General features: G+C 42.9%; 2 protein-coding genes across 2 annotated transcripts in view; one reads left to right on the plus strand and one right to left on the minus strand.

Moving 5' to 3' along the window:
- The first annotated feature begins 2504 nt into the window (after positions 1-2504).
- LOC137095720 (protein NKG7-like) lies at positions 2505-7594 on the plus strand. The gene is made up of 4 exons (XM_067462527.1): positions 2505-2528; positions 4693-4833; positions 5803-5934; positions 6749-7594. Exons 1-4 carry the CDS (start codon positions 2516-2518, stop codon positions 6787-6789), a joined length of 327 nt encoding a protein of 108 aa, XP_067318628.1. The 5' UTR covers positions 2505-2515; the 3' UTR covers positions 6790-7594.
- Positions 7595-12903: 5309 nt separating this feature from the next.
- The window catches only part of LOC137095348 (dynein axonemal heavy chain 10-like), a 105971-nt gene continuing 99841 nt past the window's right edge, over positions 12904-19033 (minus strand). The window contains exons 74-79 of the mRNA XM_067461895.1: positions 18494-18625; positions 15759-15970; positions 15495-15662; positions 14661-14841; positions 13735-13880; positions 12904-13181 (exon numbers count right to left, since the gene is read on the minus strand). Of these exons, the coding sequence (XP_067317996.1) occupies positions 13035-13181; positions 13735-13880; positions 14661-14841; positions 15495-15662; positions 15759-15970; positions 18494-18625 (986 nt within the window). The 3' untranslated portion in view covers positions 12904-13034. The remainder of the gene's footprint in view (positions 13182-13734; positions 13881-14660; positions 14842-15494; positions 15663-15758; positions 15971-18493; positions 18626-19033) is intronic.

Here is a 19033-nt window from a genome sequence, read left to right on the forward strand (position 1 = left end):
GATTAATATAATGCTTTTTTTTGTCGGGTCAGGAGCGACTTGAGAAACTGCAAGTCGCTTCTAGTGTGAGAGAATTGGCTGTCTGCAAGGACATTGCCCAGGGAACACCCAGATGAATTGATGTTTTTGTGAGAGGCTTCTCTCATGTCCCTGCACAAGGAGCTGGAGCTGATAGAGGGAGCTCATCTGCCTCTCCCCGGATTCGAACCTGTGACCTGTCAGTCTTCAGTCCTGCCAGCACAAGGGTTTAACCCACTGCACCACATTATTTTGTATTATGTTCTATTGCTGCAATGTTTTGGTATATGTCAGGCATTGAATGTTTGCCTCTGTATGTGTAAACTGCCTGAGTCCCCCAGTCTAAAAATAAAGATTATTATTATTATTATTATTATTATTATTACTATTATTATTTAAAAATTCAGGCAGAAAGAGGTTGCCAGTGGAAAAAGTTTAAGAAGCCCCACTCTACTGCAAACTGGACACCTCATTTGGGATTGGGACCCACAGGTTAAGAAGCAATGCAATAGACCACAGTATATGGGCCACCTCAGACAGCTGTATTGGCACCAACTGGTCCTTTCTCTGCTCTTGGCCACTAGAAGGCAGTGACTCTTTAGATGAGAAGCACAGTTTCTATCAAAAGTAATAGGCAGTGGTGTGGCAGGAGTGAGCAACTGAAGTGGAATAAGGAAAATTTTGAACTCTGTCTCTTCCCGGCAGGCTGCAATGTGATGCCACTTTCAGTTTTAGTCCTATTTTAGCTGCATTGGAGCATTTTTGAGCTGTGGTAATACCAAATAATGGGGTTAGAAATTACCATATATACTTGAGTATATATGCCAAGCAGTATATATGATTCCGGGGGGGGGGGGGGGGAGCTGAGCTTGATTCGGGGACGACGACAACTCAGGATCTACCCTAGCAAAACCTTTTGTATCATTATCCCAATACCCCCATGCATATGGGATATATTGATCATGGTGATAAGATCATGATATGAATAAACATAACAGTTTAAATAATGTACTAGTAAGGCCTTCTTGTGGACCAGCCTAAGAATTTGGGGGAGGGGGGGCTGAAGCCCCTCAACCCCCCCTCCCCCCCCCCCCCCCCGGCTATGGGTCTGATGCCAAGGCACCTAATTTTACCACAAAAAAAAAAACCCTGGGAAAATTTATTGACTCGAGTATAAGCCTAGGGTGGGAAATGCAGCAGCTACTGGTAAATTTCAAAAATAAGAGGAGGAGGGGAAAAGAGGAAGGAGGAAAAGGAGGGAAAGAAAAAGGGGGAAAAAAGGAAGAAAGAGGAGGAGGAGAGGAAGAAAAAGGAAGAGGAGGAGAAGAAGGAAGAAAAAGAAGCAACAGAAGGAGGAATAGAGGAAGGAGGAGAAGGAGAGGAATAAAAAGGAAGAGGGAGTAAAAATAGGAGGAGGACAAGGAGGAAAAGAGGGAAGAAAGAGGAGGAGAGCAATAAAAAGGTAGAGGAGATGGAGAGGAAGGAAGGAACGTGCTGAAAAAGTCAGCGTATACTTGCGTATATACGGTACTAAAATAATTGAGCTCAAGGGTTTTGAGCAGTTTTTCAGGCATATTTTTTTAAATAGAGAGTTGGGGTCTGTGATGGCACCCTCGAGCCTTTGGGAAAAACTATAATGTCTGGCTTTACTCGTGGGCTATCTGTATACCTTCTGTTAAGATTAAGACCTTTGGCAAACAAAGGCACCTTAGGCAAGGTGAAAAGATATCCAAAACGAGTTTACTGTAAACAAGATTAATAAAGGGTTAACTCCACCCAGGACTATCATAAGGTAGCTTAAAACAATATGTTACAAATGGAGCCTTTGCTGGCTGTAGTAATCTCTCTGGATTCTTCTGCCTCTGGTGCATCTCAACCTTCTTTCTTGTGAAGCATAAACTGGTCATAAGCTTCTGTTGGCCTTTGGACTGATGGTATAAAAATACTAAGGATGCCTGTTTGAATTTCTTGGCCTGGGGTTACCAGACAGCCCCAAGCCTAAGTCATAGTAGCTCTACTGTAGAGAGGGAGGAGTCCAGCAAGAGATCTCTATACAGGGAAATGGAATAGACCAACTAAGGCTGGCCTCTGGGTTTTAAGCTCCACCCAAAACTAATACAAAGGAAGGTATCTACACTATTGGGGAAACCTATGAACAGGGGGAACTAAAGCAGAGGAGAGGAAAAGACAGAGTCAAAACTTCACTGGGTCCCTTGCAAATATCCTTGTGTGTCTCAAAGGCAACAAAAAGGTTGCTCCCTCATCTCTTCCAGTGACCCAGAATGACAAAATTTAAACATCTCTTTCTTTCCTCAGACTCACCCCCAAAGTGCCATCATCCACCATGAGTTGCCTGAGGATCAGTGCTGGGGTCTTCTCTTTCATTGGTTTTGCACTGCTCCTTGCTGCCTTAGCCTCAGAATTCTGGGTGCAAGGACAGCTTCACATGGGACTGTGGAAAGTTTGTCTCAATGGCTTGCCATGTAATATATTTGGGATGGATGTACCAGGTAAGATCTTATCACTACTACCAGCAATGCATGCTCTCAGTATCAATTTAGACTGCAACATTCCCTTCCCTCAAAACCCAGGCATTCCATTCTTTATTCACCTAGAAAAGGAGGTTAAGAATTGTGATATCTATTCTGTTTGTGGATCAGCTGGTGGACTAACCCTCAGATATTCTGTGACTACAGTAACAGCAACTCTGCTGTATTTCCAAGGCTCCCCTCATTGATCTTTCTGCTGGGAAATCCCTGCTCTTCATCAGTCAGAACTTACCTATATGTAGCAGAGGATTCTGTGGTACTTTACTACTTACTGGTATTCACAACCATCATGGTAGAATCCAGCACAAACAGGAATTTGTGGTTTTCTGAAGCATCTGAGCTTCCTGACTGAGAATTCAAAGTGTCCCTCCTTGAATAACTAAGTTAGGATCCCAAAAATGGGGCCAAGCAGTTTAAAATGTACTTTTTTTGAAGACAACAATGTTCTCTTTTGCACATTAGACTGAGAAACAGACACCAATTAGATAATTTATCAATGGAGACACAAGTCAATTGTCATTTAGTGTGAGTCATCTTACAATCTGATCCTACTGGCACATGCTGTGAGCTGCAGGCAGAGTTCCTATGTGGATGTATGTTGTGTGAGGAATCGACATGTGGAACTCTCTTACTTTCACCAGCCCCAGGATTCAACATGCCACTGCAATATTATATGGAACTCTAACAAAACTTTCAAAATTTCATTGTAAATGGCAGTTCCTAATTGGGTCTGTCATAAAACTTGCCAATAATGAAATAATAATGAAATTTTGAAAGTTTTGTTAGAATTCTGAAATTTTCACCACCAGAACTTTTCCAATACTATAGAAGCCAAGCACCAGCTCCCTCTAGATTTGTAAGTACTTTAGAACAATTTAGAACCACGGATTGCCCATGTCTACTGGTTATGGGAACATTACTAGATACAGTAGAGCAGGGGTCCTCAAACCTTTTAAACAGAGGGTCAGGTCTCAGTCCCTCAAACTGTTGGAGGGCCGGATTATAATTTAGGGGGAAAAAAACATAAATTAATTCCTATGTATACTGCACATATCTTGTTTGTAGTGCAACCCCCCCCCCCCCGCCCTTACAAACAATACAATAATTAAAATGAAGAACAATTTTAACAAATAAAAACATTAGTATTTCAATGGGAAGTGTGGGCCTGCTTTTGGCTGATGAGATAGGATTGTTGTTGTGTGCTTTCAAGTCATTTCAGACTTAGGTTGCCCCTGAGCAAGGGCCGGGTAAATTACCTTGGAGAGCCATATCTGGCCCCCGGGCCTTAGTTTGAGGACCCCTGCAGTAGAGTCTCGCTTATCTGACCTTCACTTTTCTGACATTTTGTCTTATCCAATGTTCTTCTCCGATGCCCTCCTTTCCCCCCAGCATTTCCCTTCAATTAAAGAAGCACTCCCCAACTCTCTCTCCATTCCCAATAAGTGAAAAAGGCAAGACAAGAAGGAAGAGGAGGGAGCAAAGGGGAAAAAAGAGGCAGGACTGGAAGCGGTAGCATCTGTCCCCATTCTCTCTGTGATTTCCACGCTCCTCTTCCACATCCAGGAACTTCCTGCTGGGCTGCTCTAGCCCAAAAACATTGCCTTGCCTTAACCCTTTGACTCCATATTGTTAGTATTCTAGGTGTCTAGCACTGCATTGGACGGCTAACAGTAGGAGACTGTATTATCTGACATTTTAATTTATCCGACGTTCTGCTATCCCATTTATGTCGGATAAGTGTGACTCTTCTGTACCATCCACATCACCACCTGAATGTGGCTGTCATAGTTCTTGCAACAGGAAAAAAAAGAATAGCAACCCCTGCAATGATCCCCAAAATCCCCAGGTAGAGATAAAGTACACTTGCTGGTGCCACTAAGAAGATGTCAGCCACCATCGGCTTTCTACTATATTTTTTCCTATTTGTACTCCACCATTGAGACAGGTGTTGCATGAAAGTTTCATCACCATGATGGCAAGATTGGCCCTACCATTAGGTCTAGTTCCAGGATGCTGGTGACCTTGCCAGACTAAATGGGGAGAAGGAGAAACTAAATGAGAAGATGTTGACAATGCCCACTCTTGATTGTTAGCTCACCTTCCTTACAATCTCTGCTTCCTATAGACTACATCCATGCCACAAGAGCCTTCATGCTGATGGCAGCAGTGGCTGGAGCTGTCTCCTTCTTTGGCCTTTGTTTCCTGTCTTGCTGCTCTCACCCTAAATCCATGGTCAAGGTATCTGCTATCGCCAGCTTTATAGCAGGTAATATATTTAAACAAATTCACATTTATTTACTAAAATGTATTTAAAAGTATTTCTAGACTGTTTTTCAGATGCATGGTGTCATTTAAGGTTATATCATCCAAACATATGGGGAAAAAAACACTTTTAGGTGGCGAGGGTTTATAAAACGATTGGTATCTTTATGTACATTTTTTGATTCTCAAATCACCTGCCTCAGATCTAGCAATATAAATAAAAAGTCAGAACTTTGACTACATGGATCATGCTCCCAATTTCATGAGTGTTCCACAGAAAAACCGAGAGCCAGAAAACAAAACTATAGAAGGTTTGGTGGGCATTGACCTTGAGGTTTGTAGTTGTAGTTCACATACATCCAGAAAGCACTGTGGACTCAAACAATGATGGATCTGGACCAAACTTGACATGAATACTCAATATGCCCAAATGTGAACACTGGTGGAGTTTGGGGACTTGACATTTGGGAGTTGCTGTCGCTGGGATTTATAGTTCACTTACAATTAAAGATCATTCTGACCCCCACCAATGATAGAATTGGGTCAAACTTCCCACACAGAAGCCCCATGAACAATGGAAAATATTGTGTTTTCTGATGGTCTTTGGAGACCCCTCTGGCATCTCCTCATGACCCCCCAGGGGTCCCGACCCCCAGGTTGAGAAACACTGTCCTAGAGCAATATAAGTTTTGATTTCTCCCACACTGAACAAGCCTACTCTAATGTCCCAAGTTCATAGATTAGTAAGAATTTCTTTTGTCCCAGTGGTTGTTTATTGTATATTATAAGTGGCAGAAATTTGGGACCACTCTTTGCTACTGTAGTGCACAAAGGTGGGAAGGTGAAATATGGAGCCAATATTTGAGAGGTACATCAAAAATCACAGGATATATTTATCTTGGTGAAACAGGAGGATAGATTCTTTATAAATGCATGGTCCTACACAATTTCCTTTCTCTCTTTTTGTCCCTAGGCCTTTGTGCTCTGATTGCCATGGCTACCTTTACAGGTGTATACTCTGAGCAGTACCAAAGAATATTCAGGACATGGTATGACTGGTCTCTTGGTGTGGGATGGGGCTCCATTCCTTTCTTCCTCCTAGCTGGTGAGTATGTGCACCACAGAAGTCCCAAAATCTCATAGCATTAACCCTGCGCCTGCCTACACATTGAGTTCTGTAGTACCACATTTTTAAACTAGCCCTCGGTGGGGAACTGTGCACCATCTCTTTCCTAAATGAGCTTGGAGCACACCTGACAGTCTCTGAGTTACAAACATCTGACATAGTTAAGAATAGTGGTGAGACAACAGGAAGTGAGAGAAATTGACCCCTTTGGAAGAAACGTTCACCTTTTGCGGTGAAAAGGTGTCTCCACCAAAGTTTTCTCACCAATACTTGATGTTGTCTATTTTAACTATGTTGATATTTTAACTATGTTGATTCTGCTTGTCCCCATGTAAGCTACCATGACTCCCTTTGGGGAGATGGAGGTGGGGTACAAAAATAAAGTTGTTGTTGTTGTTGTTTCCTGGGTGTGTGTGGATGGGGACCTGGGAACATTCGCATTTTTAAAACACATATGTTCCCGTGTTAAAGGGCTGTCTGGAAGCACCCTCAGACAGGTAACCTTTAATAAACAGTTTTTGAGAAGACCAATAATAAACAAAATTTTATTATTTCTTTTTTAAAGATCCTTTGGCAAGGCATACTGGGCTTATGATATTTCCAAATCTTACCAGGCTTTTGACACCTCAAAATACTCCAATTTTGCAATTTTGGGTGGGGCATCCATTGAGGAGGACTTTGATTAACAAGTAATAAAACCATATACTTATAACATGATGATATCATAGATATGGAGTTATTGTACTGTTGCAATCTTTATTATCTTACTCATGCATATATTTTCTCCTGACAGGTGTGCTTGCTTCCAAAGTGCAAACTGTAACAGTGATATAGCAAACAGGAAAATGATGGTGTTAAATTGTCAGCTGCACTAATGCTCAGATGCTATTTCTGTATTATATCAATTGACAAAGTCCTGCAAACCATGAAGAAGTAAACATGAATGAAGATACAAAACATCCTCAGGCATAATTTCTGAGGAATTCTGAAGAGTTTTAACAACAGTGGACAAGTATCTCAGGTTTTATATATGCTGAAATAAATCAATATACAAACAAAATAAAATGTCTCAACCTTGCTTTTGCAAAAAAAAGACATCAAAATGATGGATTAGATTATACTTTGAACAAGTGTTGTGCGTAGTTCTACCATGAGAAATTATGGCTTCATCTACATTGTAGGAGTAATGCAATTTGATATCATTTTAACTACCATGGCTCAATGTTGTAGAATTCTGGGATTTCTAGTTTGGTGAGACACCAGTAGTTTATATAACTACAAACTCACCTGTTTCATGCTGGCTTCCCACCCTTCCTTTGACTTCGGATTGCCTGGACGATGACGCTGCTTTTTGGACTATAACTTCTTCTATTGGACTTCCATCGACTTCGGACTGATTTTGGACAACAGTTTTGCTTCTCAGCCTTTTGTTTGCTTGCCTATTTTGAACTGTGTATTTTCGGAGCATTTTGCTCGAACTTTTGTTTATCCCAGATTATATCCCGGTTTAATCCGGGTTATTTGCCAAGTTAAGTTTTTGCACTGCAAATTGCTAGAGACTTTAAGTTGTGGCCAGGAACACTGAAGTAAGTGTTCCTGAGTCCTTTTTGTTGCCTTAATAAACTTTGTTTTGAGTTTATCCCTGTGTCTGGCTCTTTAAAGGCGTCTGGATCGCGACAGAGTGTGACCTGGCCCTCTGTTTAAAAAGTTTGAGGATCACTGTTCTAGGACATCCCAGGGGTTCTGGAAGGCGATTGAGCATCTGGCTATAGGTACATAAGGGTAGGCAAAATACCAGAGATGGATTTGGATTTCGGATAATTTTGGTGATTTGGCAGCTGACCCACTGTAATACGAACCAGGAAAGACCCCGCCAAAGACTTACTGGAATGAATCACAAGCTGCCAAATCTTTCAGATAAGTTCAAGAAGGATTTGTTGATTTGGACTTCTCTTTTGTGATAGTAGTACTTCGTCACCCTGGGGGCAGTGACTGGCATAATGATGACTGACAAAAGCAGCTACACACAGGTTTTTTTGTCATTAGTCTAGCCATAGTCAATCAGAAGAAGAAAACAGATAACATGGCTTTTGGCCAAGCTGGTCTATATATATAGTTTGCATGAAGTGCCTCCATTTTATGGCGTGGTGTTGTGTTGGGAAGAAAACATGTAGCTCCATTTGCATCTCTTCTTTTATTTCTGTTCCTGTGCAGTGCTCCTGCCTGGGACTTAGGACTCAGAGTGCTAGCAGTAGCTTTTTGAAAAATAAATAAATTCTTTTTCTTTCGACATCATTCTTATCTTGTCTTCTTATTCCAACTATTATTTTCTAAATTCTGCTAAAGAGGTGTGGGTGGGCATGCATTTTGAAGGAGCTGTGAGTTAAAAGGCCATTTTGAGTGTTTTTATTTTATTTTACTCCACTAACAGTATTAGGACTTTTCTTGTTTTTGAAACTTGAAGTGCCAGCCCTACCTACCTACCTACTTTGCATTTTGTGTGTGTGTACTCAAACACCAACAGCTGCCCCCCCCACCCCAAATATGACAGAAAAATGAGCCTCACCAGTTTCCTCATTGGTGTGAATTGACCGAATCATCGCAAAATAGAACTTCTGATCCTAAATTACAAATTCAAATGCCCCCCCCCCCCCCATCTCCCAGAATCTTTCCAAAATCGGGAAATCTTCATCATCTACTTAGGTCATCTGGGGAGGCCCTGCTCTCAATCCCGCCTGCGTGTCTGGCAGGGACGAGAGACAGGGCCTTCTCAGTGGTGGCCCCTCGGCTGTGGAACTCCCTTCCCAGGGATAGTAGATCAGCCCCCTCCCTCCTGACTGTTCAGAAAAGAGTGAAAACCTGGCTCTTCGAGCAAGCGTTTGGAGCTTCTGCGTGACCAGATAAACACATAATTGTAATACAAAACATGGAACGGCTAAGACGATGTAAATGGACGAAGAATTGGACTGGAAGACATTGTTTTTTTAATAGATTTTTATGGTTTTTATAGCTTTTATGGTTTTTATATGTATTTATGAGGTGATTTAATTGTTTTAACTGATATATGTATGAGAGAAGCCTCCTCGCAGGATTGCAAGACATTCGGGCGTCCACTGGGCAACGTCTCCATAGACAGCTGATTCTCTCACTCCAGAAGCGACCAGAAGCGACTTGCAGCATGCAAACAAGCAAGCAAAACAATCAACGGACCTTTTCAGGACCAATCATGACAATAATCGCAATCAATATTGAAGGCATGTCAGCTGCCAAAGAACAACTGCTCTATGAACTGTGCCAAGATAAGAAATGCGATGTGCTGTGTGTCCAAGAAACACACAGGGATGAACAACAGAAATGACCAAAAGGGGACAGGGTGGCCCCTTTGGGATGTCTAGCCTTTGCAGCCTCGGCAACAACACTGTTAGGCCTAGTAGGGCGCAACACCCAATCAGCGGTTGCTAGATCGATCTTATACATGGTATCAATGCGCTTTGGAATTGTCGGTACAGAAGCTGGCGACACATCGTCCACTTTGGCTAATTTAAGCAGGTAAGGCAATGGTGAAGAGTAGAGACATCAGACTGGCAACAAAGATCCGCCTAGTCCAAGCCATGGTATTCCCTGTAGTCACCTACGGATGTGAGAGCTGGACCTTAGGGAAGGCTGAGCGAAGGAAGATTGATGCTTTTGAGCTGTGGTGTTGGAGGAAAGTTCTGAGAGTGCCTTGGACTGCAAGAAGATCCAACCAGTCCATCCTCCAGGAAATAAAGCCCGACTGCTCACTGGAGGGAAAGATACTAGAGACAAAGTTGAAGTACTTTGGCCACATCATGAGGAGACAGGAAAGCCTAGAGAAGACAATTATGCTGGGGAAAGTGGAAGGCAAAAGGAAGAGGGGCCGACCAAGGGCAAGATGGATGGATGGCATCCTTGAAGTGACTGGACTGACCTTGAGGGAGCTGGGGGTGGGATGGTCCATGAGGTCACGAAGAGTCGGAGACGACTGAACGAATGAACAACAAAGGCAATGGTGGGAGGGCAGAGGTGGAGGGAGTTTGCTGCTCATCTGAGGGAAACATGGGGTCCTCCACTGCGCCAGAGGCTTTGGGAGCTGGGAGGTCCAGGGCCTTGACCATACGGCTTATCAAAGCCACAAACTTATTAAAATCAGAAGGCAGAGGTAAGTCAATGTCAGCATTGTGCTCCCAGAGCTTGAAATGTGGGAGTTGTGGCCGATAGGCAGTACCTTCGCCTGGGGTTTGCAATATCAGTTGAGGACAGCCACCCAAAACTTATGGAAGCAGAATGTCAGTTTTCAGAATGGTCTGCAACAAATTGATGATGTCAGTGATTCTGTGTGAGCAACAGATGGCAAATGTTCTGCCATTGCCCCTTCCAGGTCTGTCCTGTAGGACATCATTCCTTGTTAAAAAGCTAATTGTTGAAAAGATTTTTTTTTAAGCAGAGGCTGGATGGCCACCTGTCAGGGGTGCTTTGATTGTGCGTTCCGGCATGGCAGATTGAAGTTGAGCTGGATGACCCTTGGGGACTCTTCCAAGTCTGTGATTCTATGATTCTATGTAGTGGTCAGTAAGTTTGCTGATAAAAGGCATTTTGAGTCTTACATGCGCAGGAGGATCCATCAGGCGAAGCCATTGTGTGGACCGAATGATGTTCAGCTTGATGGCTGATTCACTTTTTCAATACTGCTGTACAACTGCAAAACCTACACATTGGCTGGGATCCTCTTTTCTTTTTTTACAGGCCTGTGTCTTTCTTGGGATGTTGCACAAGGGGATAATTGCTGCCTCTTTGTGACCCATCCAAACAGACACATTCCCGCCTCTTTCAAGCTCTGGGAGCACATTTCCTGGCCATCCATCCCAGCTACAGTTCTGTGGCTGGAGAAGAGAGCAGAGGTTATTCCCACAGACCTCTAGCAACTTGCAGAACCACAACTGGATGCTGCTTGGTACAGGGCTTGAAAGCCTCACTGCCATATGTTCAACTCTGCTTCTACAAACTTGAACTGACATCTTATGGGAAAGAAAATCTCTCACTTCTGCATGTATAGGACACCAACAGGATTCTGATCCATATGTATCAATTAGCTAACACTTATAGACTGGTATTGGATAAACAAGAACAACTACTGGGTGAACGACCACTGTTAAGAATGCAATTGTCACTGGCCATATCAACCCATTTAATTTCCTTCTCCCCCTGAAGACGCAGGTTCGCAGCTTGGGAGTAATCCTGGACTCATCGCTGAGCCTGGAATCCCAGGTCTCGGCAGTGGCCGGGAGAGCTTTTGCACAATTAAAACTTGTGTGCCAGCTGCGCCCGTACCTTGGGAAGTCGGATCTGGCCACGGTGGTCCACGCTCTTGTTACGTCCCGAATAGATTACTGCAACGCGCTCTACGTGGGGTTGCCTTAGAAGACTGTTTGGAAACTTCAATTAGTCCAATGGGCGGCAGCTAGATTACTCACCGGAGCATCATACAGGGAGCATACCACCCCCCTGCTATGTCAGCTCCACTGGCTGCCGATCCAGTTCCGAGCACAATTCAAAGTGCTGGTTTTGACCTACAAAACCCTATACGGTTCCGGCCCAGGGTATCTGTCCGAACGTATCTCCCTCTATCTCCCACCTCGGAGTTTAAGATCTTCCGGGGAGACCCTCCTCTCGACCCCGCCTCTATCACAAGTGAGATTGGCGGGGACGAGGAGCAGGGCCTTCTCGGTGGTGGCCCCTCACCTGTGGAATTCACTCCCCAGGAAAAATTTTTTTTACTTTATTTATATACCGCTGTTCTCAGCCCGAAGGCGACTCACAACGGTTCACAACAAATAATTAGATTATCGTCATCCCTCCTTTCCTTTAGAAGGAAATTAAAGACATGGATTTGGGACCAGGCGTTTGGACAATCTGGCAGATAAATAACGGACAACGACGACCGATAGGAATGGAAAATGTGGAATGAAATTATGGACTCTGAGTTGCGAGTGCTGAGCATAAGATTGGTTTTTATTGATTAACTGTGATATATATTGATTGTTTTAACTGTTATAACTGTTTTAATTGCTGTTTATTTTTTATCTGTATTATTGTGTAGGCATCAAATTGTGCCTTTTTGTAAGCCGCCCTGAGTCCCCTCTCGGGGGTTGAGAAGGGCGGGGTAGAAGTACACGAAATAAATAATAAATACGTCCCACCTCGGAGTTTAAGATCTTCTGGGGAGGCCCTGCTCTCGGCCCCACCTTTGTCACAAGTGAGACTGGTGGGGACGAGGGACAGGGCCTTCTTGGTGGTGGCCCCTCGCCTGTGGAATGCACTCCCCGGGGAAATTAGGTCATCAACATCCCTCCTCTCTTTCAGAAGGAAATTAAAAACCTGGATATGGGCCTTCGGGTAAGCTAGCAGATGGATAAAAGACAATGACGACTAGAGTAGGAAAGGACGATGACAATGCTGGATGGATTATGGATTTATGAATTGGCGAACATTGACCACAAGATGATTTTATTGCTGCTATTGTATTGATTTGATTGTTTTAATTAGTTATAACTGTTGTCACTATATTGTAATTTGTATATTGTATTTTGTGAATTGTTGGGCATCAAATTGTGCCTTTTGTAAGCCGCCCTGAGTCCCCCCTAGGGGGTTGAGAAGGGCAGGGTAGAAGCACTCCAAATAAATAAATAAAATAAATTCTGCACTTAGTGTTTGCTCACCCCTGCCAACCACATGCATCATGTATCTAATGACAGACCCTAGCCTATGAAAGCTTATGAAAATTATAATGTGTTGTAGTCTTTTGTATTTTCAAATATCTTTGAGGCTTTTAAAAAACAAATCGGATTTGTTGCCTATGCTGAACAAAACAGAGTTCTTTATTTTCAAACAAATGGAAGTATTTAAATATTTGTAAAAATCTTGAGTTATGCTAGGTAAACACAAATGTTCTTCAAAATCACAACCAATAGTCTTCCAAAGGTAAAAGCAAGTGGAATTGAATGCTGTGTGTGGCTTTTAATATATTTCCCCATCCACAGAATTTGCACCAAGTTCTGCTCCTAATCGGCATTCAACGAGAGGCAAACCCCTTGCAGCACCCAGTGAGAAATATGCTTTGTAGTGAAAAGGTCGGCTTCAAAAACCAGGCCCACGCCCATAGCATTCCTCCGCATGGATGTTGTGTACACTGGAGTCCGGAAAGTGTTCTGACAGGAAACAAATAAGAGGATTTACTACATACATGCAAGCCACCATCGTCACGCATAAAAATTACTTGCCTTGTCTGCTACTTCAATATATTATAAAAAAACGAAGCTTTGTAGGTAGGCAAATTCAAAAGGGTGGGGTTTTTTTCGCTACAGAGCAGACCATAACGGGAAAAGAAGGTATGGCATTCTAAATATGTATGAAGACGAAAGTGCTTTTATAATTATGGTGAAATGAACTGCAATGGGAACCTGGGATAAATCATGCACAACAACCTGCTGATAAATGTTTTCTAATGTACTGATGCACTTAGGAGTGAACGGGAAGGCTGGAACAGTCACATTCCAGTTTTTGAAAGCTATCTAGTATTTTCTGGGATGGAGGGGAACATTCAGGAAAAGGAACTGCACCCACAACTATGTTTAAAAGAGTGTGAACTGTATGTAAACAGAAAATCTTGACTGTAAGTAGGAGAAAGGATTCATGCATCAGGTTATTCCACGTCTCCTGGAATTAAATAAAGACCTAAGACCTGCTCTTGGCAGCTTGTACCTGTAGTTTGAGACGATGAGCTTCAATGGGGATTATTTTCAGGATGGGCAAGTCGACAACCAGCACTTTGGGCTTACTCTTGATAAGGCAGCCATTTTCAAGGTCCCAGTCGGCTCCTTCCAGGTACAGGCCAGAAACAAAGCATCCTAGTGAAACCCGGAAACACAGTATCTGCGTGAATTCACTTGCAAAGTCGGATATCATTTTAAATACATCATGAGACTAACTACATTATTTAATAAGGCCTTGGTTTATGCTAGGTAAAGGTAAAAATTTTCCCTGACATTAGGTCTAGTCATGTCTGACTCTGGGGGATGGCGCTCATCTCCATTTCTAAGCTGAAGAGCCGTCGTCCGTAGACGCCTCCTAGGTCATGTAGCTGGCATGACTGCATTGAGCACCATTACCTTCCCACCGAAGCGGTATTTATTGATCTACTCACATTTGCATGTTTTCAAACTGCTAGGTTGACAGAAGCTGGGGCTAACAGTGGGAGCTCACCCTGCTTCTCGGACTTGAACCGCCATGCTTTTGGTCAGCAAATTCAGTGGCTCAGCTTTTTAACCCACTGTACCACCAGGGGATCCCATGGAGAAATTACAACACGTGCCTAGATCAGGCTGGTACAACCAGCTTTATAGTAACTAAAACTTGTAACATAAACTGTAGTCCTTACTTTCAATCCGTCAAGCAAATAAACCTCTTAGAAAAATCAAACTACTGCTAACTAACTAAAAGGGAGGGTGTGGCTTGTTCCTCCCATCATTCCAGAAGGATTATTCTTGTTTTATTCTATTGAATCCCACTCCCTGGAAGCCAGGAAGTCCTCTTTAGCGTGCACATCCTGTTTGCAACAAACCAACGTTCTTTATCCAAAGGACACTTCAAATGCTTTCCCACAGGACCAACGCTTCAAATGGTTATACCCTGTCCAGGGCGCTCTGTGACCTCTTCTGCAGTCCTGTATTTGGTCACTTGAGTGTACAGGGTGGAGCGGTCCAGAGGCCAGCTATTCTTCCGGCAGGTGGCCTGAACAAGTGCAGTCAGATATGACTCTGGGATGTGAAGTCCTGACAACCACATGACGCTTGGTTCACCCTCCTCAACCTGAAAACACAAAACCAATTGGCTGAATCCTTCCCAGCTTAAGTCACCATGTCCAACATTTCACATGCCTAACTAGTTTTGGAAATGGCCCTTAGCTCACTGTAGACATGAAATAATGCACACATCAGGTAAAGATGACTAGAACACAGGAAGCTGCCTTTGATCAGTTAAGACTATCTGGCCATCTACACCAGAGCTTTTTAAACTGTGGGTCCCGACCCCATATGGGGTCCCCTTAGCATAATGTTGGAGTCACAAAAAAAAATGGCGGCAGTAAATGTTTTCTGAACTCCACCTAGTGGCTGCTGTAGACATTTACATGAATCTGTTAACAATATACTAACAGTGTTTATAGTCAGCTGCAGAAAATGCTTCAGCTGGATTCCACAAAACATTCAGCAAATGCTGGCTTGTTATAAGGAAATGTTTGGTTTTTATACCTATTTTATATACCTATATATCTGGGGACATATAAAAAAATTCTCAGCCAGAAGAGGGTCATGAGTGGAAATGGTTTAAGGAGCCCTGATATAGACAAGTAATGGTTCTCAAGAGTCCTGTCTCTCACCTGGACCCTCCATATGCAAAGTATGAGCTCTACTGCTGAGCTACAGCCCTTTTCAAATTAATTTTCAATGTCATTGTATACTTACCCACGAGGTGTACTGAAGATACCTTTTCTTAAAGTAAATCATCCAGTTGCCAAGTGTTTTCAGTGTGTCAGGGGCCAGTTTTCTCCAGATGTTTGGGATTTGCCCATTGAAAAGAGCACGGGCCACTTCGTCTAGTTCATTGCTCATTCCAACTTCCCCAGCCAGAGCCTAGTAAAAAAAAAATGCCATGGAAAGTTTGTTAAATTAACAATAAAAAAAGAAAGGCGACCATGATGAGTTCTTTTCCCCAATATCTTTGCTTACTCTTTGCAATTCAGCCAGTGACTTTGTCATACGGATCATGAGTCTGTTAAAGCGCTCTAGTTCCTGAAGTAACACCACTGTTGTCGGTGTAATGTCCATTCCAAAGCTCTTTCTTATCTGATCGATATCAAAGATCTTGGGCATCTTGTTCTCTATGTCTTTCGCAACCTGGCCAATGTACTCATCCCGACTGATCCCAGTACTGGATTCACCTAAAATTAATGAAATTTGCAGACATTAAATCTTTGCTTGGTTTGAGGAAAAATTCATACAGATTATATTATGCCCAATCTCTTCTCAATCTCTCTGGTTTTCATCTTCTGTATCAAACCCGAATGAACCTTCATGGTAAGTATCCAGTTCTTAGAACTACACTGAGTACTGTTGAAGGCTTTCATGGCTGGAATCATTGGGTTGTAAGTTTTTCAGGTTGTATGGCCATGTTCCAGGAGCATTCTCTCCTAACGTTTCGCCTGCATCTAGGGCAGGCATTCTCAGAGGTTGTGAGGATGCCTGCCAGAGACCTCGCAACCTCTGAGGATGCTTGCCATAAATGTCGGCAAAATGTCAGGAGAGAATGCTTCTGGAACATGGCCATACAGCCCGAAAAACTTATAACAATCCTACACTGAGTACTTTTAGTCTGTGAGAAGACTAAATGCAATATGGAACCTGTAGACATATTTTATTACTGGGCTCTAAATAATCTGTAGTTCTCTCCATCATCAAAACATATTACAGACACTGCTCTCTACTTTTAAACATATATTCATAAGACCACTTTATTTGATTTATTTCTTTCCTTTTCTCCCTCCCTGCGCAGGCGCAGAGATACCAAATGTGCGACTTCACAGTTGACTACTCAGGAAACTACAGTTACAGGTAAACAACTTATAAATATATGTGTGTGTGTGTGTGTGCACTTGTGTTGTAATGTATTTTTTATTTTTTGGCTTTTTAAGTCTCTTCTGCTGTGTTTTTCAGTGTTTTATGAGTGATGGTCACTCGTTGGCCTGATAGATGTATTGTGTCTAAATTTGGTGTCAATTAGTCTAGTGGTTTTTGAGTTATGTTAATCCCACAAATGAACATTGCATTTTTATTTATATAGATAGTATTGTTATCTATACTACTATATAATATAATGTTACTACTATATATTACTATATTAAATAGACTCATAGAATAGAGTTAGAAGGAACTCTGCCATGGTATTGGGGGAGAACAGGCAGGAAGGAAGGAAAGAAGAAAGGAGGGAGGGGAAAAGGGAAGGAATGAAGGAGGGAAAGGGGGAAGGAAGGAAAGAAGGAATGAGGGAAGGAAGGAGCAAAGGAAGGAAAGAAAGAGGTACCGAAGGAAGAAGAGAAAGTAGAAAGGAAAGAAAAAGGGAGGGAAATGCAGGAAAGAGGTAAAGAAGGAAGTAGAAAAGGAAATAAAAAATGAAAGAAGTAAGGAAACAGGGAGGGAAGAAAGGAGACAAAGGAAGAAGTAGAGAAAGGGGGAGGAAAGGAAGGAAAGAGAGAAGGATGAAACCAAAGAGCGAAAGAAGGAATGAAAGGAAGAGGTAGAGAAGGAACAAAGGAGAGAAAGGGGAAGAAAAGGGGGGGGGGGAATAGGTAGGTACCTCTCTTTTATAATAGTCCAGATATCTACCTCTACTTCGAAAATTCTTATTATAGGCCACAGCAACGTGTGGCAGGGCACAGCTAGGCAATTATAAAATTGGTTGAAATTTGTACTGCTTCATGTACAAATTTTTGGGAGGATGTCTGAAAGTTTTCAGAAAATTGCAGAAAATGGAGCACAGCAATAAACATATGAAAAGCACGTGCTAACATGAGTTGGTGACCATTCAATGATCGGAGGCATAAATTTCTCCCATAAACTTGAAGAATTTCACTACTGTGGTTTGTTGTAGGTTTTTTTGGGCTATATGGCTGTTACGCCAGCTCCACTGGCTGCCAATTAGCTTCCGAGCACAATTCAAAGTGCTGGTGTTGACCTATAAAGCCATAAACGACTCCGGCCCTGTTTACCTCTCCGAACGTATTCTCCCCTACGAACCATCAAGATTACTAAGATCATCTGGAGAGGCCCTGCTCTCGGTCCCACCAGCCTCGCAAGCACGGCTGGTGGGGACGAGGGACAGGGCCTTCTCGGTGGTGGCCCCACGACTCGGGAACTCTCTCCCTCTGGAGGCCAGAACCGCCCCATCCATCCTAACATTTAGGAAACGGGTGAAGACGTGGCTGTGGAGTCAGGCCTTCGAGGAATGAGACAACACCATAGGACTCTGGATGGAAGTGGATATAGATCCATCTTATTAGGACGACTGACCACTGTAGTTTTATATTTAGTGTTTTTAAAGTTGTTTTGTAATTTGTGATATATGATATTTTAATGAATGTATATGTTTTTATGGCTGTAAACCGGGCTGAGTCCCTCGACGAGGTTGAGAAGCTCGGTATACAAAACTGTGAAATAAATAATAATAAATAGATTTTCTAGAGGCATTCTCTCCTGATGTTTCGCCTGCATCTATGGCAAGCATCCTCACTACCTCTGAGGATGCTTGCCATAGATGCAGGTGAAATGTCAGGAGAAGATGCCTCTAGAACATGGCCATATAGCCTGAAAAAACCTACAACAATCCAGTGATTCCGGCCATGAAAGCCTTCGACAATACAATTTCACTATTGATTCAGACCTCACTGAAAGGTGGCAGACCAGCGTACCTGTTTGAGGCTGCAGCTCCAGAAGGTGTGACCACATGTCCCGCGCTGCCTGCGTGTAGTATCCAATTTCAGCATTAGAATGGAGGCCAAACACCTCGGGGGTATTAGCAAGTGGAAGGGACTCAATCTCTTCTGCAAAACGAAGAGAGAAAAGGGAAAGGGAAGGGGCAGAATAAAATCAATGTGGCAGTCCAACTCCCTTCGGTTAAGGTTATCACAAGCAAGGAGATGGAATTCATTTTTAAAAGGCAACGCTGTTGTTTATTTTAGACTAGCTTAAGTACTTGGCGATGCCTGGGTTAGATATTTTGGATGTGGGTGAACTAAAACCCCAAGAATCCTTTGTCAAACCCCGCCAGTGTTTTAAGATGGTCATGATGGGTATGTGTGGTAGGTTTGGTCCAGATCCATCTTCAGTGCGGTTCACAATGATCTCTGGATGTGGGTGGATTCCGACTCCTATGATCCTGAGTTAGCCCCCCCCCCCCCCAAAAAAAAAAAAGCCCACCAGTACTTAAAGTTGGTAATATAAGTATGTGT

The sequence above is a fragment of the Anolis sagrei genome, chromosome Y (genome assembly GCF_037176765.1).
Source record: "Anolis sagrei isolate rAnoSag1 chromosome Y, rAnoSag1.mat, whole genome shotgun sequence".
Taxonomy (NCBI): Eukaryota; Metazoa; Chordata; class Lepidosauria; order Squamata; family Dactyloidae; genus Anolis; species Anolis sagrei.